Below are 23025 nucleotides of genomic sequence, written 5' to 3'. Positions count from 1 at the left end.
CCCTGCATATCTGCTCATATCTGCTCTTCCTAATACAAAAATCTCCTTGTCTGCTGCAGATCTGTTTCGTGCAAACATAACCTAGATTATTCTGCGACTGTATGTAAAGCAACCACGTCACTTTTTGCATGTCTTCCTCAGTCTGTTAATTGCTCTTCTGTTGCATTTGCAACATTTTGCTATACATGTAACCGGAGCCTCCACTTAAATATTCCTCATGATACAAATCGGGCTCATTTTTCACTACTGCTGCTCAGTTTGCATGCTGTACATTCTTGCACTGTTGAATTTGGCAAAGCTGTGCAAAGCTACTCCCCTCACATCTGCTCTTTATAGTGACATGTAGGTCCCTTTTAATGACTTTTTCACTCTTTGGACAGATTTTGGCGTACGTTTTGAAGAAGATACATTTGTCAAGTGGTGATAATACTGTAATATGATCTTAGTTATAGTCTAGCTTGGTTATAAAGTTCTCAAGTATGTGCAGTATGTTATGATACCTATCCATAAGTACCATATTTGATATTTTTATCCCTTTGTTGGCAATTCAGGATTTCATCATGTCATGGAAATGAAGAAGTGGGTATTGATATCCTAGTCTTATGATGCTTTAGTTGATGTTTTTTAGGAGTTGTATGTCTGATCCTGACCTAAGAATGTTCAGTGCTGGTACAAAATGTTTTACGTCACAAGACACCGATGTAACTTTAGAGTGTTGATAATCACAGGTTATACTGGTTTTCCCAGGTTTTCACTTTCTTCCTGTTTACAGTAAGGTGAACAGATATGTGCTGTTCTCACGTCACACAGCTTTTCATCCAACTCCACACATAGATGGCTCAGCATGTATTGTACTTGTACAGATATGTTTTGTTTGTGTGTTTCTGTCCCCTTGTTAATGAAATAATTAATAGTTGCCCATTGTCTCTATATTAAAGGCTAGCTACGTACCAAGTTAGTCTTAGGACTTGAATGTTTATGTGGTCTGGAGAGGGAAAGTCCTTTCTCTGACATGTAGTTGCCCTTGAGAATAGCAACGGTATTGACACGGTGTGTGGATCTGATGCCGGTTTTGCCCTCTGATGCACTTGAAGTTTCCATGGTAAAAATGACCTCAAGGCCGAAAAATTGTTAGTAAAGTTATTTGCCACAATCAGCAATGAATTTTCCGTCTGTTTCTGGAAGGACTTTACACAATGAGAGTAGCAGTATCTTTTTGGATACATGAAGATAATACGACACTGATCCTTTGTGGAAAATTGTCTTTCCACTTGCTGGCTGAAGGCCGCACAAAGACGTGTTCTGCTCAAGGACCAGTAGGTTAATGACTTTGGAACTTTGTGCAGAGTTTAGGTTTTTTCAAAAAAAAAAAATCTGTCTGTAGTTATAGAGAAATGTTGTGTTGAAAAAGTCAGAAAGCTACATCACTGCAAGAGCCAATTTTGCATTTGTTGATTTAGTGGCAGAGATGATGGGTGACTGCTGAGTGTGCTAACACTTTATCAACTCCACAGCTGTCCTCCCTACCTACTGTTACTCTGCACTACAGTAATATGAATGACTCTGTCACAATGCACTCTTTGTTGGGAGGATCTGCTCCCTCTCTGTTTCTCTTCAGTCCATTTGTACTGGCTGAAGTACGTGTGTTCAAGATTTGATTAAGCCCATATGTGTTCAGATGCAAAAGATGTGATGAAAGTTTGATTTTAGGTTGCTCCTAAACTACAATAGATCTTCTATGTTTGCAAGAATATACTAGATATAATAATCTTTATGTGAAAGAATTCCACTATAAGTTATTCAGATCAAATTGCATCTGTTAAGAAAAATCAAAGTTTAAGAGAATCCTTGTAAAAAGAAGAAAAGAATTTGGCTAAACAGACAATTTGGGCTTTTGTGAGCTGAATTGCTAACATGACCAGCTGTAGGAGCTCGACTAATTCTTACAAGTATCCACCAGAGGAAAAAAAAAAAACACTTGAGCCCTGTGTGTGTGTGCGTGCACATGTGCGTGTGTTTTAGTTAAGACCTAAGCATTTACACCAAAGCATTCAGAGATGACCCCCAAAATATAAAATCCAACCCAATCCCAGCAAGTGATGAATTCTCTGTTAATACTCTTGTAATGAAGAGGCCTTGAACTGATCTTGGCTTGCCGGAGGCAAAGCACCACTGATGTAGGGCTCCCCACATCATTTCAACCAAGTCAGATCTAAACAGTGTTTGTCAAATGCTTTCCTTCCATCCCGAGTGAATTTCTGGGATTACGTTATGTGGCTCAGCTCCTGTCAGAGTCATATTTGTTCCTCATAATCCGTCCGAAGAACAAGTCTGGATGAGGACCATGCCAAACAGACATGGGGCATGTCAGCCTTTGAACTTTTTTCCCCCTGTTTAATACTGAAGGTCAGTTTTTGGTCTGTAATGACTTCCAAAGATGTTAGTGTTTTTTTTATTACTGTGTTTTCAATTCTATCAGTTGCCCTAACTAACATGGGAACTAAATAATTCTCTTTGCTTCTGATTTTTCATCTTTTCTTTTAGGGGAGTTTCTGATAAACTTGCCATCTTTTCCGTCCTAATAACCTCAGAAGGAAGGAAAATACCACACAGTTATTCCCCACATGATTTGGACCACTTTGCCTGAACCACATTGGAGTTCAGTACAACAGAGCCGTGCATGAAGGCATCTAACCACAGACCCGAAGACAGCTCAGTTTTAGAGGAAGAGAGACAGAGGGAGGGAAACAGAGTGAGAACAAAATGCAGACACAAAGAGTGAGGATATTCTTCCCTGACACAGTGAAGAAGGAAGGACGGTCACAGAGCTCAGTGCTTTCTCTTTTAGCCTCTTGCCTGACTGAGGGAGAACAGGGAGGAAGGAAAGGGACACAGAGAGAGAATGAGAAACTTTTTACTTATGAATGTCACATGTTCAAACCACACAAGGAATCTTGTACCATATATTGTTTCAGTATTAGAAAACTGTTCAACATTCACTCGATATATGAAAATGATTTATATATCCAGTAGTTTCCTCTATAAACTATACTGGTATAAAAAAGGCAACAGGAGTTGGACCAAGACCTGAATCAGACTTTTTGACATCTCTTTTATCCTAAAGCAATCTATATTATGCCTTAAAAAATATATACATTTCTGTAAATCCAACCATGATGGACAAAACCAAATAAATTCTTTCTAAAGCTAATGTAACTCACTTATCAAAGTATCAGTAACTACAGTCTAAGGTTTGGACCATATACTGAATGAAAATAATGGACTGAGCCACTGTGACTTCAACGTTTGGTTTGTGGAGTCAGAAGTGACCCTGAGGGTTGAAGCTGTGGAGGAGTGAGGGCTGGATCTGATTCATAGGCTGTAGTGATGCCTCACAGACAGCCTATCAACAGGATCACATGCTTCATTATGTGTAACTTGATGCCTTAATAAAATGTAAACTGGTGAGTTAGACATCCCCTCCTGCACTAAAGTGCAGGAGGGGATGGTTTTGAATAACAGTGGTTGACAGACATACAGTGATATATTGTACCAGACACATTTAATTTCTATAAGGACGATAAATTAAAACTTTTCCTAAATGGATAAAAGCTTTAAGAGTACATTTTGTTGGCAGATATTGTATTTTCCCCTCACATTTCCTAATGATTATCCCAAAAAAGAGTTCTCTATTTGCATGAACTGGACACTGGCAATCATATTTGTGAGGTGACTTAACAAGCCCGAGAAGGCAAAAATATTAAAAACATGTACTGTATAGTGTTTAGAAGAGCTGTTATTTATGCATGTCTCCTCTAAAAGGTCATATTGGATTGTTTGCATTTTGTGTAAAGTACTGAGTTGATGCAGGACTTCATCTGCACATGCTGTACCTGAACACATTATGTATGCATAAATAATATTCATATGCTGATGCAAAAAAGGTAATGGCAGTTTTTGTGCTAAGCAGGGGAGGGTGGAGGAGTGTGTCACCTGTTATGCATTGAAATATAACCATAAGAATCCATGAATATTACACCTTCTGTTGTGCCTGTATCACATTTATTCTCTTTCCTACTCCCACATGGAGAAAGGAATTAACCAAAGGCTTGCTTTGCAGGCCATCCAGCAGGGGATTAGATATTTCATAACTGCTATCATAATGTCAATCCATAACCATGTCAGAGCCCCTGTGTGCCAGCTGACTGGATCATTATATGGACCACGTGGTGATTAGATCAGCTGATTCCTAAGGAGACACATGCTGCTAATTCCTTCGCTCTGGCAATGCTAACATGTTGTATGGCTTTACTCACATAAAATCCCAAGTCTATATGGTGAAAATAAAGCTACTCTCATAACAAATCTAAAACTGTCCTCTTTCTTCTTCCAGGACCCCAGCTACTGGGTCCAGGTCCACCGGTTGGAACATGGGGATGGAGGCATTTTGGACCTGGATGACATGCTGTGCGATGTGGTGGATGACAAAGACAGGGTGAGTCAACATGTGTCTGGCATTGAGAGAAAAGGGCACTATGTGTTTGCATAATTTATTTATTTTCCCAAAACTGCCATTACCTGTTTTGCAACCTCTTCTCATTTCCCTTCACCTTTTCCTTGTGCAAAAACATCATTAGTTGTGTCTGCACTTTGAGCAGAAGGCTTTTGGCAATACTACAGAGGGTTTCACTAACATGTGCTTATGATTACACCTGTCTGCTTTAGCTGTCTCACCAATACCAAAACATTACAGAACACTTAACTACAGCACACCACCATGCTCTCTGTGTAATCATTTCCACCTACTGGCAATCCTCCGCTTCTTTCATTTATGTGGAAGGTTGAGTGATAGAGTGTGGTCTTCTGTGTCTAATTCAAGGCACCTCTTTGATGTGTGTGTATTGATATATTTTTGAGTATGCGAGTGTGTGGGCAACATCTGTGTCAGAGGTAGCATGATATCACACGACCCACCCCACCCACTAGACCAACTGTAAATGATTACCCACAATCCCACTGCATCACTCTCATGGGAACAGCTCTGACTACACCTGAGTCACCAGCTGTTTGACTTTAATGTTGGGCCAGTTGGTGAGCTGTAACTCCTCTTTGTGTCTTTGAGAGTTGGATGTGGTTTCAGTGATTTTTTAACCAGTTTGCATTTCATTTATATTCAGCACATAGCTCATGGTAAAAATACTTTTTATACCTCCACATCGGCGATAGGGGCGTTTCATTCTGAGGGACATGATATCTCAGGACTGCCACATGGACACAAAGATGAGCTGATTAGACACTGGTGGCCATAGGTTAAGGGTCAAGGTCACTGTGACCTTCCGTCTATCTCATCCTCTTGAAGACAATATTTGGCACATATTTGGACAAGAATAAATTAATTAGAATGTGGTGGTCAAGGGTTAAAGGTCGCTGTGACCTTATAAAGCATGTTTTTGGGCATAACTCAAGAATTCACATTAAATACGACAGAATTTCACACAAATGTCCATCAGGTTACAGTGATAAATTGAAGACATTATATATCCAAAAGGTGAAAGGTCAGCTTTGTTGTAACATCATATTGTTTTTCAAAAACACTTTAAAAACACCTTTATTTAATGGCACAACTCAGGAACAGAAGAGACATTTGGTCAGATACTGAATTGGTGACATCAGTCTTGGGTGTCCACGTTGAAATTGTGCTGATTGTGTTGATCTGCGGCGCTGCCCTGAAAGACATGGAAATAAACTGTAAGTGCAACTTGACTGGTTTGCGGAGGCATACAACCATGAGATGGTAAATTTAGTTTTAATACAATGAGTGTTTTCTGCTCAGTGTAGTGTATCCTAGTGTAGTGATGGCATGCGTAATTTATCTGGGTTCATCATCACTTCAAAGATATCTATGCTTAGGACTATCATAATGTATTCCTCTAAAATGCTGATGAAACATGTGAGTTTCGATTGAAAGTGTTATCTCTGATTCCTGATCTGTAAGCACTTTTCTCAGGATATCTGATGTCTTGGAGCCACTCTTATCTTGTGAAATCAGAAAATATATCCTTCTCAAGAGCACTGTGTGTTTTGTGCTGTTATTTTATGTTGAAAATAGATTCCCCACATCTAAGGTGAAAAATTCAGTGAGCTGTGAATTGATCTGAACAGTCGGTCTGTTTGATACGCAGGTGCTTTTCTGATTTGTGTGTGCATTTGTGCATGAATGAGAAACTGCGTGTCTGAGAGAGAGGAAGAGTATGTGTGCATGTGCATCTACACACCTTATAATGACTATGTGATAGGTGCCGTGGTTACGCATCAGGTGGGATCAGGGGTGGAAGCAGCTGTTTTGCACCTGCTGTCTGAAACACTCCTTTCTCCCCTTTCTCCTCTTTCTCCTCTTTCTCCTCTCCTCTCCCCTCCGCTACTTTCCACTTCTCTTCTCTGTATTCTGTTGTCCATTCACACAATAAACAAAGAAAGGAAGGAAGGCAGAAATGAAAAGGATTTTTTTAAGCAGTTACAGCAAACTAACTGAAGTTGAATTTGGCACATATGTATTTCCTTTTTTTCCTTATCTTACATTTGTTCAAACATTGTGGATATCTACTCCCCCTGGTGGCTATGTGGGCTCTTTACAGCCCACTAATGACAGAATATTAAATTTAAAATAACAACATTTTCCCAGCTACAGCTAACAGCTAACAGCTAACAGCTAATTGTGATTATGTGTGTCATGCCTATAATTTAATAGTGATGCTCTAAAGGATATATCACAGCTCTGGAGTGTACCCTTTACTGTATTAGTGTCATAATGTCAACTCTTAGCACTATCAGTCAGCCTGTAGAAATACACAGTGATTAGAGTAAGGTCACAAGACTGACATACTGTAGTGAATCTTTGTTGCTGGTTGCTGTCAATGACACACAGTGCATAGCTCAGCTGGATGTGAGCCGAGACAACTAACTTAACACCAGTGAAACAGCCCTCTGTCTGTGTGTGCACATGATTTTATCTCAAAGTGTGTGGGTGTTTGCTTCTTTGTGTGTGTGTATGTATAGTTGTCAGTAGTAAATCCAGTCTGTCCAGTTCTTTCCATCAGCTGCTGCCCTGTTTTACACTACGAACAGCCAGAAAGGAACACAGTTTATCAGATCTTTTTAAAATTTTAACCCAGTGATGACAATGCTGCTTTGTCTTGCTGTTACATGATTGTGTCATTCAATAATATTCAAAGACTTCCAGGTATGTCATCTATCTCCTCTCTGTTTGCGTCTCCTGCATCTGTTAATCTGATAGCAAGGTGAAAGTTTCTACAGTAGAGTAACTGATGTGCAACTGGTAAGGGAATGTTTTTGAACAGTTGACAGCACAGGTTTACATATGTGCAGTGAGTCAAGTGCTTAAAAACCACTGACCCCGACGTGATTTGAACACGCAACCTTCTGATCTGGAGTCAGACGCGCTACCGTTGCGCCACGAGGTCTTATGTTTAATTATTGACAACAGTGTTACGAGGTTTGTTTGTACAACACATAGTTGCGTTACAGAATGCCAGTTGTAGTCCCTTTATGCTACTCAATGGAGTGCGGAGAATGAGTTGCAGAGTCTTACAGACTAAGGAAAGAAGCTGCACTGTAGTGTGGTGGTCCAGCAGGGGATACTTCTGTATTGCTTGACAGACGGCAGCAGTGTGAAGGCTGTAGCTGTGGCAGTGGTGACTTTTAGTATCTTTTGGGCTCTTTACAGGCACCTCATCTCAGTGATATCATCACTGATGTTTGGGAGATGGGTACCATTGATGTTCTGGGTGATTTTTACATCCAGCTGCAGAGCCCTCCTGTCCTGGGTTATGCACAGTTTGTGCCAGTTTGTAACATTTCCAGTTGGGATGTTTTCTGATGCTCCTCTGTAAAGTTTAAGAACTTTGCAAGGGAATTTTGCCTTCTTAACTTTTTTTGAGAAATAAAGCTGTTTCTGAGCTTTTTTCACCAGGATGGAGTTGAGAGACCACATCAGGTTCTCTGTGATGTTGATTCCCAGGAACCTATAACTGTTCCTGTATAACTGTTTTTATTAAATTTATTTGAATATTTGATATAATCAAATACATCAGTGGAGTGACTGTAGTCCTTAAAAACCATTGACCCCGACGTGATTTGAACACGCAACCTTCTGATCTGGAGTCAGACGCGCTACCGTTGCGCCACGAGGTCCTACACATAACCTTTCTCTCTCATAACCTGTATTGACATAACCTTGTTTACATTCCAGTAGTATGTCGACTATACAGTTTCCTGCCTTTCCTGCTGCCTGCTCCTTGTAAAAAGCATTGTGCCACATTTATACTATTACTAAGACTGTGGTAAAGTTACTTCATCCTTTATTCCAGTTTGGTTGGATGGGAGTAAGTTTAAATATATATATACTTGCTAAAATAGGCAACACTAATATTACAACTTTGTAGGTTGTAATGGATAGCATTCATTTGATTCAAAGTATAGTTTTAAATTAAATATGAAATTTGTTTCCACCCAGTACTGTGTGAATTTAAAATCTGTGATTGTACGTCTGTATATATCACTTTGTCTCCATTTCAGTCTTCGTCTTTTTCTTAAAAAATATATTTCTGATGTTTTCTAAAAGACCACATCCCATTCTTGCAGTGCATCAGACGATACTCCGAACTGTATATTTACTGACTGCTGATATCCATGTTGTGTCGATGGTTTTACTGGAACAATTTTTGTTGTTGTTTTTCTGTAAATAAATAATTTCACATCTCCTGTGTGTCACTGCTGTGACTGGAGAGAAAACAAAGCAGAAGGGAGTTAATGTAGACACCGTTGTCACATTGCAAGTTTTGGTAACATTACCGTTGGGAGCACCCAAGCTGTGTGTGTGTGCGTGCACGCGCACGCGTTCATGATTTCTGGCTCAGGTTCAGCCGTCAGATTATCATGCTGTGATTCATATGCAGTCATAGAGCTGCATGTTGCAGCCTGTCTCTGCCCCACAGATTGTCACATTGATGATCTAACTTCCAAATCGCATGCATGAGAAATATAAAAGTGTATCTCTACCGTCACTTAGTTTTAGTCCTGGTTTTGTGTTGCATAAATGTCCCCCTCACTGATCCAAGTTTTGTTCTGTGTGAAGTTGAGCTCTATGTCTACATTTCTTTCTTTATAAACATAACTTTGTTGACTTGATGTTGGTTTGTTGGTGACATATTAGCTCAGATCACAGAGGAAGTTTTTTCTCTGAGAAGGCTGAAAATTGTCATTCAGACAGAGCAGAAATGCAGGACCTTTAAGTTCCATCTCTGTCCACCATGTCCTAACATTGTTGTTTATATCTGCAACTAGCGATTAATTTACTATAGATTGTGTTTCGGTAACAATTGATAGATTTGAAAGGATTCATTGATGTTTACAAGCAGTTGCAACAATAGCTTTTTGGTGCACTACTGCCACCGATTGGACTGAAATGTGTATTAGTTTGGCAGAAGAAGAGCATTTTTCTTCATCTTCTAGTCCAGATAATTCTATAAAACCTTTTGTATGACCATTTTAATCTGGATGTATAGGGGGTATTTTTTTTATACAAATGTCCCTCTGTGACCTCGTTTCTTTACTGTACAAACACAGGATGTATCTGTAACGCTGAACGTGAAGCTTTACTGAGAACCCTGTGCTGTGACAGTGGAGCAACTGAGTCCAGGTCAGCGGATTTTGTGTTCCAGTTACATCAGGGTCAAAGCTTTTCAGGTGCAGAATTAGCAGTGGATTTGAAAGGGGAAAAAAACTGTTCACATTTAGGCCATATTAGTGTGTTGCAGATAGTAGGTTTTTGCTGACCTGGCTTTTCAGAATATCTGACAAGACTCAGACAATGATCAAAATTACATATTTGAACCTCAATGTTCATTTCTTACCACAGCCAAATAAATCAAACATCAAGAAAGAACTGTTTTTCAGAAAATAGTAGAGATTGTCGTCTCATATCTGTTTCATATGGACAGCAAGACACACTACTAGTAATTTCAAAAAAGACTATCTCCAGTTTTTTTTTAGCAGGGTAAGTCTTCAACAGGAGCCCCTAGCAAAATAACACAAGCTCATACAGTCAGTCAAAAGTGTCTAGAAAGGAGGTGTAAACTTTCATCTAGCTCAAGAGCCTTAGGTCAGACTTTTGAAAATTCATTCAGTATGAAAAAAATACCTCTGATAGCTATGAAATGGCTGGAAATTGCTGTGATACAGACACTTCATCCACACACCAGATGGCAATGTGGCAATTAAAATGACTCCTGGTTAGGAGATGGCCTTAGGTAAGAAATTCACAATATGGGTCTGCTGAAATGAGTTTATAAAGGAATGAAATGGGTTTAATATGGCCAATTAGATGAAATTAGATTAAACTTTAATGGCCATTGTGGGGAAATTGGGCTATTGCATTAGCATTTAAAATGGTATATAACACTTCAAACACTTCAAAAGTGTTGTTGTTGCTCAAGACAAGCTCATTGTCTGACACAGAAGTGAACTTGATTCCTGTAATTAAGTCCTTTTAATGTGCGGTATAACAATGTGAGCTTCAGACTAGTTTGCTAACAAGTAAAAGTAATGTTTTAAATTTATTGTGTTCATGTGTGCAGTTAAGAGAAGGGAACGTGCTGCATACAGCCCTCTTTCCTGCAGTCAGGCATGACATTTTTTCAAGATTAATGCAAGATTTGTTTGGGTTACACATAAACCCTAAAATAGTAAAATTATACCCCACACAAATATTGAGCTTTGTCTATAGAAGTCGTGAGGAATCGGATGTTTTTTCCAGGTCTGATGCTAACGGTATCCTAAATGTGACATTAATGCATAACATTCTATATGAGCTGTGTCCGCTTTCTGATAGTTGTGACTTTTCACCCATTTCTTTTCATATTACCCTTCACTTCATTCATTAACCCTTTACACTTGTCTGAGCCTCATCTGACTTGTTAACTTGCTTAGTGTGCAAGTTGCCATCTAGATATTTCCTCTTTACAGAGCTTGATAACAATAAGTAAAGATGATTTTAGGAGTTGGTCCCTTGGTGTTTGTGGTCTGGATCCCCTTATTAACAGAGGTGAGCCTAAGCAAGCCCCTCCTGTGGGTTTAATGAGTGCAGGGGTGAGGGGTCGATACTCAGGGGTGATTAACGAAAAAGCTTGTTACAGCAGAAGTACCTGATTCAGCGATTCAGTGTATTGTGTTTTACAGCAGGTGCATGAAGGCGTGGACCTGCAGCTTGACAGAAATTGCAGTGACACCTGTGAGCCACAGAGAGGCACTCAAGCCAAAATTATAGCAGTCTCCAATGTCGTCTGTGTGTTGTCTGCTGCACAGAATCTGAGTGCACAACCTTTCTTTTTTGCGGAATGGATGCCAGCCTCAGAATAACTGACAAATGTCTTTCTTAAGAGAAAAACAAAAATGCCAAAAACCTGCAGGAAGCACAAAGAAGGGAGAAGAGAAAGCCTTACTGAACTGTCCACATCTGACCAATGTCCTCTGTCTGTGCTAATGTGGCCTGTTTATAATGAGGACCACATCCATGGCTCCTGTGGTTGAGCTCCTTGGACAATTGGCATTTTCTTGGCCCCTGTAGTTGGCATTGCCATGGCAACAGCGGTTGGGTGCCAAGTGGGCACCTGTGCTGGGTCGAGATCAAGCCGTGAGTGAAATTAGCCAAGGCTAAAGCAGGGTCCCAGCAGCTGCCCCCTGGTACCAGAACACTGCCGGGGGAAATCAAAGACTAATTACTCTGTTTGTCTGTGCTGTCTGTGTGTGTGTGTGTGTGTAAGTGTGTGTCTGTGTCTGTGTTTGTGTTTGTGTTTGTGTATGTATGTGTTTGGGAGCCTCTTTTGGCATAGATTGAAGACTATTGTGGCTGGCTGGCAGTCTCTCACCATCATCTCTTAGACAGTGTAATGTATTCACCTCACACATTGTGCACTCCATTTGTTTTCTATATTTGCTGTGCATCTTTGCAGTTTAGAATGATTCATTGCCTAGTTCAACGGTTTGTGGACATTTTTGTGAATCTGTGCAGCCTTATTTGAATTTTGCCATACAATAAGATAAAGTTCTTTTTGCTATAGGTGGAGGAGGAAACACTGATATTTCTTCTGATTGTGCTGATGAAAAGATATAAAAGAAAACAAACTATAATTTATTTTTCAAGTACCACAGTTTGGTGCTTAGCTGACAGACCTTACTCCAAGTTGATTTCCAGCCTGTCTTGGTTACAATATAACTGTACCATTTCTAATTATTGCAATTGAATGGTCAAATTTACCCTTAGAAGGAACTCCAGAAATAATATGATCTCTGCTGATAATTGAGCCAGTGTCCTCTTCATAGGCTACATACATTTGCTGTAACCCAGATGCTGCCCTCTGGTGGCAGACAGCTCAGTGGAGTTGAGCTTCTGTGTGTCATCTTGATCTGTTCTGTTCACTAATCAAAGGGACTCTGACTGACTTTGGTCACCCAAGCCAACTTATATGTAAAAGTGATTGTTCTCAGGTAATTAAATGTTAACATCATAGGCATCAGAGAGCTGAGAGCTCTTGGCAACAATGTTTGTGAATAGCTCCTTCCATCTCTGTAAATGTAGTTACCAAAGGACATGGTTAATTTGACCAAAAATATGTTCAGCGAAATTGATGTTTTGTCTTGCAGGTTTGTCTCTAATATTTAATTGAACTAAAACCACCATTGCCTGGTTGTTTTTTCTCCAGTTGAAGCTATGTTTCTAAACATGGTTCAGTTGACTTGATAACAATCCATAAGTACCACCTACCCCTCTGAGAGAAGGATGCAGGACCTGGGGGTGAAATAGATGCAGGAGCATATGAGGGTTTGACAGTTTCTCTAGTTTTCTGTCAGCCACCAGCACCTGCTTCTGCTGAGAAACAAATCCCATTAGACTGACACATATCCTCTGACTGACACTCGGATTCAGGCAAACATATGGTTATATACTTGAACTTTGAAAGGTGCTACTGCTGATAAAATTACACACACACACACACACACACAGGCACGCACGCATGCACGCACACACATGCACGCACACGCACGCACACACACACACACACACACACACACACACACACACACACACACACACACACACACACACACACACACACACACACACAAAAACTTTTCCTGGCCAGAAAGTGTAAATGTCGACACCTAGCATGAAGACAATAAAAACCAACACCTAGACAAAAAGAGACATAACACCCATATATTTACACATGAACACACATACAGAAATAGACACACTCTGAGTTGCACATGCACACATACATCCTGACAAACACACACCCTCCTGTAGTCAGCTGTAATTAGCCTGTAAGGACCAAAGTCAGCTCTGCATCCAAAAAGACTCTGTGTGGTAGCGGAATTTATCCTCACCTCTGCTGCTCTGCTCAGAGGCTTGTGGGTGGAAGCAAGCAGTTTTTCATTTTATTTTCCTCTGGGGCTTTGGATTTATTGTCTGTTGTTGCTTGTTTATTAGATTCCTAGTTTTTGAACTTCACTTACTCGGGGAAGATTTGTTGAGCACTGTTGTTCTTTTTTAGCAACTCCCTCCTTCCCACTCATGCAGTTATAATCCCTCACAGTGGGGAGATGCCTCTGTGTTTTTTTTTTTCTATTGGAGGCTGAACCACAGGCCTTTAACTGTTTGCAGCTCGATAGTCTTTTTGAGTGCAGTGCGGTTTAAGTCAGTAATTGTATTTAAAGAAGTAGCAAAATAATAGCTATATATGCTATTATGGGCAGATTGTTTTCAATTAAGAAAACACTATGGAACCTGGAGAATCATCAGTCTCAAACCTGTAATAATAATGGTAACACAGCACAGGCTGTTCTTTGAAGTGTGATATATTGCATAAAATTATCTCCATTATCTCTGTGCAAGTCCTTCAGGAAATAAACCTCTTATAAGGCCAAATCTCTTTAAAATGCAAGAATAAAACTTGTAGTCTTTATTTACTGCATTATGCTTTTGTACAATGCGATGAAAAAGTGTGCACCAAGGAGCTACAAAGTACCACAATGTGATCCTTTTAAAATACACACGGCATTATGAGCATGTGTGCCAGTACTTTAATGACGAATAGCAATAGAATGGAAAGAGGCTGACCGTTTTAGAGTTGAGGACAGGCAGGTTGCACATTAACCACATTAGCCACAGAGAGTAAAACTTTTGTGTGATGTATCAGTTTCCTTTGGGGTATCTTGCACTCAACTTCTTGGGGTCATTTTTGCAAATATTAAAATTATTAGACACTTGATGTTTTTGACATCTTGCAACTGTATCTGTTAGCCTGTTACATGTGGTCTAACTACTGGACTGCTAGTGACTGACATTAGATGAGTTGGAGTCACAAAACTGTCACTAAGTTTAATGTCCCTGCCCAAGAATAACTAAAAATAATAAATGACGCATAATGAATGATATCTATGTCTCGATTCATTGGATTTCTAGGACAAGGCATTTATATATAAAATATGGAGCATCCAAAAACTGATTTTGACATAAATTATGATGGCAACAAATGAATTTTAAAGCTTCAAACCATTTAGGTCAGCCCTAATTCTCAGTATGTGCTGGGTAAACAGCTTTTACTGCATTGGACTGATTGTCATTTAAGGTAAAGCAGTGGAGTTATCGAGGGATATTTACAGTGCAGATTAGTCAAACTGAAGAAAAAAAACTTAATGGTGATAAGTTTTTGTTCTATTTACCAGAGTCTTTTTTGTAAGTGTCAGGGTCAAAATGGCCAAGTAGTTGTTTGCCATAAATGTAAAATGTGAGCATGTGCATTAGAATTACAGTGTTTTGCATATGTGTGTGTCTGTGTGTGTGTGTGTGTATATGTGTGTTTGTGTGTGTGTTGTGCAAAATACTGACAGGTGATGATGTGGAACAATGGTTAGCTTGTGGTCTTGAACCTCAAGCATCACTAGTGCATGACAGCCTGCTGAACCTGCTGATATGGACCTGCTGAGCCACCAGCACAGACGACACTGGTCCTTTCTTGTTGACAAAACTACTGCTTCAGCTGTATAGCATATGCAGTATGACATACACAACCCGTGTGCCTGGGGTAAGAATGATATTACTCCATATTGCAGAGCAGCAGGCAACTTCTCCATCTTTTGCTGCGGTTTCCTGTAAATCAGTTGAAATCAGGTCATGTCACCAAGCCTTTCTTTTTGCTCGAAGGCAACCCAGCTCGTCACGTAGGTGTCTTTGATTTCTCATCCATGACAGTTTCCCTACAGGAAGAGTTTTCTGCCAATGTGCCAAATTGCTCCTGACATGGCGTCGGCTTGCCTGAATACTGTCTGGAAATGTCGGCCTGTTTAACCAGAGCTGTGGATAGGCAGTGCCAAAACGAGAAAAAAAGTGGAGGGAACTACACAGACAATAACACATTTACACACCTATGTAGAAAAACAATCATGCACATACCCACACACATACACACTGACATATTACAGCAACGACACACACTGCCATCCTCATATTGTGCTCGTGCGTGTGTCATGCAGGAGGATGTTTGTCCTGGTTGACAGCTGTCAGGGCTGCTTTGGTTCCAGTGTCTGGATACTTTGCCATACGAGCCCATTATCTGCAGTGGAGAAGTCCTACGAAGGGGCCCAGCATTGCCCCAGGGAGCCGATTTGGGTCAGCCACTATGAGACAGGCCCTAAACTGAGGTGACAGATACAGGCCCCCTACTGCGATCCTGTGCTGCCCTCCCAAAGACCCCCGGAGGGGTGTAACTAGGAGCACTAAGATAACAAAGGAATCGTTTTCCTCTATTATCCATATGTGGTGAGCGCTGCACCCACAAGGCCCACTGGCATCAGACAGAGATTCAGGGGTAGATACGTTGTCCTGGTTTCCACTTTGGAATAGGATGAGTTATTATTTATCCTTAATGTCTCATTATGTGACTGCAGTGAGCCTGGCCCATTTCAGAGGAAGTTATCTTCTCCATATTTCTTTTTCACCTCGCCTCATGGGGGCAACAGTGCATTCACTATGCGGCTCTAGAGTACAATTGTCTGCAAGGAAATTACTTATACAAAGTCACAGCCAGTTCAACAGAAACCGCCATCTTAAACAGAAAACTTCAATCTACCATCAATTGCTTATTCTTTTGAATATAGACCTATTCCTCTCTCACCCCGCTGCCTCTCAGCTCCTTGTTAAACCAAGCGACTGTCTCTTCTGCATGACAAGTATCCCTCTGTAGCTTTTGTCTCAAGAGTCTCCACACCATGAGCGTCTGTTTTCAACACTTGACTACTTCTCTCACAACCATATATAATTACCCTCACAGATCCAAAGTCACTCCAAGGTTATGTCTGAAAATTTCTTCTCAAATATACTTTGGAAGAAAAGGATCTGTTTTAGACATGGTTTGTTTTGCAGGTGATATGATATATACCAAGCTAGTAGACATTTAACCATGTGGGTATGTTTTAATATTCTAGTAATTAATACAGCGCACACACACACACACACACACACACACACACACACACACACACACACACACACACACACACACACACACACACTTTTACTTAGGGCTCTATAGAAACAATCTATAGCACATGGTCTAAAGTCGAGCAACTGCATATAGGGCATGTCCAACGCCACATAATCTGGGCGCAAAGTAACGGGTTATATTTTGTCCATATTAATCATAGTTGTGTTTTTGGTGTAACAGGAATTCAACCAATTATCTCTCATTCCCTTTAAAAGTCAGGTGTGCATGCACAACAAAAGAAAAAACAAAAGAAATAAAAGTAAAGAATTTACAATTTTCTGATAAATCAAGCCATTAAGAAGCAAAGATGTGTGAAAAAAAGAAAAGGACAATGAACAAAGAAAGAGAAAACAGTGAAAGACAAACAAGCAAAGGTAGGAAGGAAGCAATGTAGGAAGGAGAGAAGAAACCCTATTCAAGTGAAGAGCAAACATTGCCACAAACTAAGCTGAGTCTGGCGTTGGCTCTGTATCGAGCTGAAGTTGACACTGGCACGAGGAGGTAGGGAGGTGGTGCCAGGGCCGGGAAGCTAAGCCTGGTTTGGAGAGCTTTAGACAGGCATATTTTAGCAGACAGAGGGCTGAATCCCCTCTAACACCATGGCTGTGTGCTCTCAATGCCTCTCTCCTGATGAGAAAGGGCTAAAGACCTCTTCAGATTATGTCCTGCTCTGCTAAAATACTGGAGGCTTACAGACATGCTGAAGTGCTACACAGCTACTGGTCAGTGTGTAATTTTTTTTTTTTAATTTGTGGCATTCAAAGCTTTACACACAAAAACACATTTTCTAGTAGGATAGAAATTAGTTTCCACAATTTTAATAAAACTAGAATGATTAGTGGATTTACCAAATTCTCAATCAGCAGAAAATTATTTGCAACTATTTTGAGAATCGTTCCAACATTATGTGATTCCAGCTACTGAAATGTGAGGATTTACTGCTTTTCTTTTTTTATATTTGATATTTAAGTTAAATTCTAGGTTTTGTATTAAACAAGGAACTCCAACTTAGAAGATACTGGCATGTCTTTAACCCTTTTCTAGCATTTTACTGACAAAATGATTAATAGATTAATTGAGAAAATCTGCAGATCTATAAATAATAAAAAATAGTTGCAGCCCTAGAATACAACCGCTTCTGCTATCAATTATGCTAATGATACGTATAATAAATAACACACTGATGTAGTGAAATAGATCAAAAAGTTCATTATGGACAAGCAGCAAATATTAAATCTTGTAAAACTTGATTTTCTAAGAAAATATCAGATGTGGACCATAGTGACTTTCTGCTTTGTGCATGGAGGGTTTTTTCTGTCTTTTATATGTTGAATGTCTCTGTCTTTTTATCCTCTGTCTCTCTGCACTAGAAGTCAAGAATACTAAAAGCTTTGTGTTATGGAGGGTATCTGAAGGTCAGTGGGCCAATTTAAGAGAATGTGTCTTAGTGTGTCTTTGTGTACAGCCACGGTTTTATCCAGAAGGGATTTTTAGGTAAAATTGTTATAAGTCCTCTCCACCACTATGCCTTTCCTCTTCATTTGTGTTTGAAAAAAAGCTCATTCATCACATGTAGTGAGTGTGTATGCGTGTGTACAGTATGTGTATGTGGCGTTTCATGCAGAATCTTGAGAGTCCCTGCATGAATGCCTTATGTCTCCTCTACAACAGATGTGCCACAGCCTAGGGCCCCTCAGTTGTAGCTCGTTATGGGAATCTGTGTGTGTTTATGTGTGTGTGTGTTTGCGCGCGTGTGCGGGAAGACTGCATGCTATTCCCATTCGGAAGTCAGCGGGGAGTTTGCCTATAAAAGGCACAAATAATAGGCACCCATTTATCTCTGAAGACACTCATCCATCAGCGTACACACACATGCACACACATCTGATGGTTTGTGATATTATTGCTCTGTTGTGCCAGAAGCACTGTCCTGTATACATGCATTAGTGTAAATGTCTGTCTTTACACAGGAGGAAGAAGAGTCATGCGACGTGCTGTATTGTCCCCCCCTGTATTGTCAGGAACTTTCACTGGCTTTCTTGTTTCAAGGCCATGACACTGTAAAAGCCCAGATTCACTCACTGACACTGTGTGTGGCCTCACCCACCAATGACACCCCCAAAGGACCCACAAACAACCCTCACTAGAGCCATTAGAGAAGTGTGTGTTTTAGTTTGTGTGTACACTGCTCTGTCTTGCCTCCTTTAAGAGTCTAAAATGACCAGTTTCTGAATGAATGTTTCGTTTTCATCTGAAATAAGATAAATTAATGTGAAGGTTGAAGTAAGGCTCTCGAAGTTAATGTTTAAGATCTGTTGTGTTGCATATTTTTTGCTTAACTTTTTTCTTAATAACGGACTTGACATCCTGTTATTTTCCAAATGAGCTAATGCAGTCAGGAAAAAACAGTGGTGAGGTTTGACAGGGTGCAGAAAAACATGACATGAAAAATGAAGGAACGTAAAAAAAAAACCAAGTTATCTTAAACAGGCATTTCCATTAATATTTTTCTTCTGTTGGTTTTGAAGCAGTCATAAACTTGGCAGGCTCACTTACATGTTACACACACTTCATTAGCCCACTAATGCCAACACAACCTGACACTGTCATCTGGGGACACAATTGCAGGAAAATATAGCTATGTGTTTATGGGTTTAGGCAATGAATTTAGATTTACAGACTATGCTTACCATAAAAGCATGAGAATATACTTTCGTATATGCGTGTCTGCATCTGTAATCTTTCTGGCTGTGTGCATGTGTTCTCAAGGGCCTTGACACACCGACGGTTGGCCATCAGTGAGCATCTGTTGCCCTAGTTTTTGTTGTTCGTGCCGCAACGTTGGAACTACTTGGCCCTTGTCGGCATTTTAGGCTCATTCAACATAGTGAATAAGTGGCAGAGGCCATCGTTGATAGAAATCACTCTGATTGGTAGTTCAGCTAAGTAAGGAAAGTGCTCAAGTCAAAAAGGAGAAAGATCAAGACAAAATTGTTTCTTAAGTTAAGATTATTTTTTTAACCATTCAGCTCTTTAGCAGAAACAGTTATGATGATTTTTTTTTATTATTGTTTGCTGGCGCACGATGAATATCCTTTGTTCTTTGCTGTGTTATTAATGGGCTATTAGGCCAACTTAAGTCTTGAAGTTTCCCTTTTTGAATGATAGACTACCATCGCCTGCTGCTGTTAAGAGTGATTTCCTCTCAAACGCAGAACATATGTACTAGTTGGATGTTGGCTGTAGTCTTTGCTATGTGTTCAAGTCAAACTTTTTGGACCTCAAGATGTCATGCAGTGAACTAATCTTAATATCTCCTATTAAAACTCTTTCCTCACAATGTTTGAAGAATGCTAATCAGTGCAGCAATCTTTACAACCTTTGTCTGAATTCCTGAAGGACTACAGACTCATTCTGTCCACATCTTTTTGTGGTCTTCATTCTGCTGTTTATTCTCCTCTCCCTACCTTGTCCTCAAGGACCCTTAAACAGTCCATGAGATGAGAGAGAAGGCAAGAGACAGACCTTGCTATCCTCCCTAATCCCGTATTGATCATCAGGCAGTGAATGTACTGCACATGGACTCACCAACTGACTCTATTGATCACAGCAACACATACACACACACATACACACACACACACACACAAACAGAGAGCAAGACACAAACATTAACTTACCACATTTACCAGAAGTCATATTAAACAAAACTCTTCTTTTCTGCAGCGCGTTAACTATGTGGTAGGTACATTATGTTTAAAGTGGCGAGGTGGTACGGAACACTGCCAAGGTAAAAAAGTGAGTGAGTTCAAGCCCCACGTTAATGAAATTAATTTTCTGCAGTTCAAACACATGAAAATGAATGCAGTTTCTTGTCCTTACCATTAACATTTAAGCAACTCCATGTGTAGATGTGATCAGAGTTGTTTATATTTCATAATTGCAAGTCAGACATATATATTTCAATCATTACTGCTGTTATTTCAACTCAAATGCAGTTACCGTTTTTTATTCAGTGTTTGTTTTTTGTATAATGATTCAACCAAAGCAGCACACCTAGTTCAGACATCAATATTGCCAAGAATCCATGATGGGGCAACAACTGAATCCCTACCAGCTTCACAGCTGCTGTTATGTATATGGCTTCTGAGCACTCTGTGAAAGGGAACAGAAAATTCCCCTAATGACGATAAATACATTATATCATGTACCACCTCCTATATGTTGCTCGTTATCCCCTAAACTATGTTCACTTAAATAAAAAAAACAAAACACTTTTGCTGTTCAATTGGTTTTCTTCTTTGTCATAAAGACCTCTAAGTTTCAGCACCACAAAAAGCGTGTGGGCACAACTGATAAATATGAGACACAGTTTTGTCATTATTTCTATTCATATGTGAAATAATGATGACTGTTGCTGCCAGCAATGACAGGGTGTTAATAATTCATGACAGAAAAAAAACTCGGCAGATGTGCCACCTACTTGTATTCAAATACGGCTCTTTGAACAACAACTGTGGAACACATCCCCATCACCACAAACCAAAAGAAACCTTTTTTTCTGATGTATTACGGTGCAATGCGCTCCTTTCTTCTTCTGTGGGAGCGTGCATAGGGAGGCATGTTTTTAGCAACAACACATTTCCATGTGAAATGGAATGGCAACGGGGAGTGTGTGTATGTGTGTGTGTGATCAAGATGTTTGGCAGGACAGTGGTTTAGGACATACAGTATGCATTAGATATCCTGAATGGGGGATGTTCTTGGCATTGTGTGTGTGTGCGCGTGTGTGTGTGTGTTTTGATCCCGACGATGTTTATAACATGGTGACATACTGTATGTAGAGTGACAGATGTGTGTTCACATGTATGCGTGTTCATGCTGGTGTTTATGCACATACTGAAATCCTTAACCAGGTTGCGCCGTCAACAACACATGCTGATATTTTATTCAACATGTTGCCTCCGTGCTTATTATGAGGAAGAGAAGAGTTGAATAAAGAGGACAGGGAGACTGAGAGTAAAATGGGGAAAAAGCCAACAAGCTTTTGCACTTCTGTCAAGTCAAAAGACCTCCGCTCTCTTTTTATCTCTACCTGTCTCAATGCGCATTTTATGATGAATACGTTCATGTTTAATATTTAAAAACCATGATATTAAAAAAATATCTTAATGTCGAGACACTTGTTCCACACACACAGTCCCCAGACACTGTTTGAAACAGACTTCCTGGTGTGTCTGGCCTTTGTGTGTACATGTATATGTGTATGTGCTGCCAATTAGCAGTCCTATTAGCACAGGTGCGGCACCTGAGACCAGAGCAGGCGCATCGGGAGTTTCCCCTTTCCTGCAGCACCTCTTAACACCGCGTTAGAGGAAAGCAGCCCCTGCTTGAGTGTGACAAAGAAATCACTGTGACATTTCATTCTGGAGCCCATATTAATATTTTGTCATGTGGCTGTGAAAATGAGTTTTGCTGCAGGGAGAGACTTCAGAGTAACATTTCAGCCACACATTACTTTTGAGGCAGAATAAATTGCAAAGCAAATATTAAAACATTTACCTTGGCTTTAGTGTTTCATATAAGGAGCGGCTCAAAAAGCAAAGACAATTTTTCTCCAGAGGAAGCACAATATTATCAGTTAGCACTTTTAAAAGCTAAATCTGTGTTAGACAAGGCTGAGACAGAGTGGGGAGGGGAATGGCTGGCTATCTAGATTTGGTCTTTACCACCCCTAATTTGTATTTTCTTTGTCACTATCAATAATCTACTTATTTGCAAAAATCTTCATTTTCTTGAAAAAGGTAGAAACTCTACCCTTATGGGTGAGACCATTTCACTTGTTTCCAATGCAAATCAACATGTTGAGGTTTGTTGTGTTGTTGGATGTTTCTGACACATGTGCAGGAGGCTTTTGAAAGTGCCAAGACAGGGCAGAGCATTCTGATGCTAGAAATGAAGTGAGTGGTTTAATTGCGTGTCAAAATAAATTGCTTGTTAAGACTGTCATGGTAAAGCTGCTGCTGATATATACATGTGCATTCATTTTACTCTGTCTGCTTAGTTTTTTTCTCTTTTCTTCACCCCTCCATCCTCATCAGTCCTATACCAGTCCCATACCACCAGCTGAGTCCTGCTTTCTAATTGCGATGTTGATGACGGTCATGATGGTGGATTGTCCTCGCCTGCCTGGGGGGCAGTTTGGCAGGACAACCACCCTGGCCCAATGCCCTCCCATCACTTGGCCAAGTGCACTTTCTGTCACCACTCACATCCCTTCACAAGTGTGTTTGCATGTGTGTGTAATACTGTACAACTCAATGTGCGCGTGCTTCTACATTTCATGTGCTCTACCTCAAAACTTTCTCCAACTTCTCAGCAATGTGTCTATTTGTCCTACTTT

At 40.1% G+C, this 23025-nt stretch overlaps 1 protein-coding gene and 2 non-coding genes across 8 annotated transcripts in view; 1 reads left to right on the top strand and 2 right to left on the bottom strand.

The window, feature by feature from the left end:
* The window catches only part of LOC121960465 (partitioning defective 3 homolog), a 383207-nt gene that overhangs the window by 36844 nt on the left and 323338 nt on the right, over positions 1-23025 (top strand). For all 6 annotated transcript variants that reach the window (XM_088071635.1, XM_088071632.1, XM_088071633.1 and 3 more), the window contains exon 2: positions 4394-4495. In XM_088071635.1, coding sequence (XP_087927761.1) covers positions 4394-4495 — 102 coding nt within the window. The remainder of the gene's footprint in view (positions 1-4393; positions 4496-23025) is intronic.
* Positions 7410-7481, bottom strand: trnaw-cca (transfer RNA tryptophan (anticodon CCA)). Its single transcript has one exon. It is a non-coding gene; the product is annotated as a tRNA-Trp (tRNA).
* On the bottom strand, positions 8140-8211 carry trnaw-cca (transfer RNA tryptophan (anticodon CCA)). Its single transcript has one exon. It is a non-coding gene; the product is annotated as a tRNA-Trp (tRNA).

This window comes from Plectropomus leopardus, chromosome 21, assembly GCF_026936395.1.
Source record: "Plectropomus leopardus strain MGB_pleo_1.0 chromosome 21, ASM2693639v1, whole genome shotgun sequence".
Classification (NCBI taxonomy): Eukaryota; Metazoa; Chordata; class Actinopteri; order Perciformes; family Serranidae; genus Plectropomus; species Plectropomus leopardus.
Note: the sequence above shows the minus strand (reverse complement) of the source record. Positions and strands in the feature narration are given on the sequence as shown.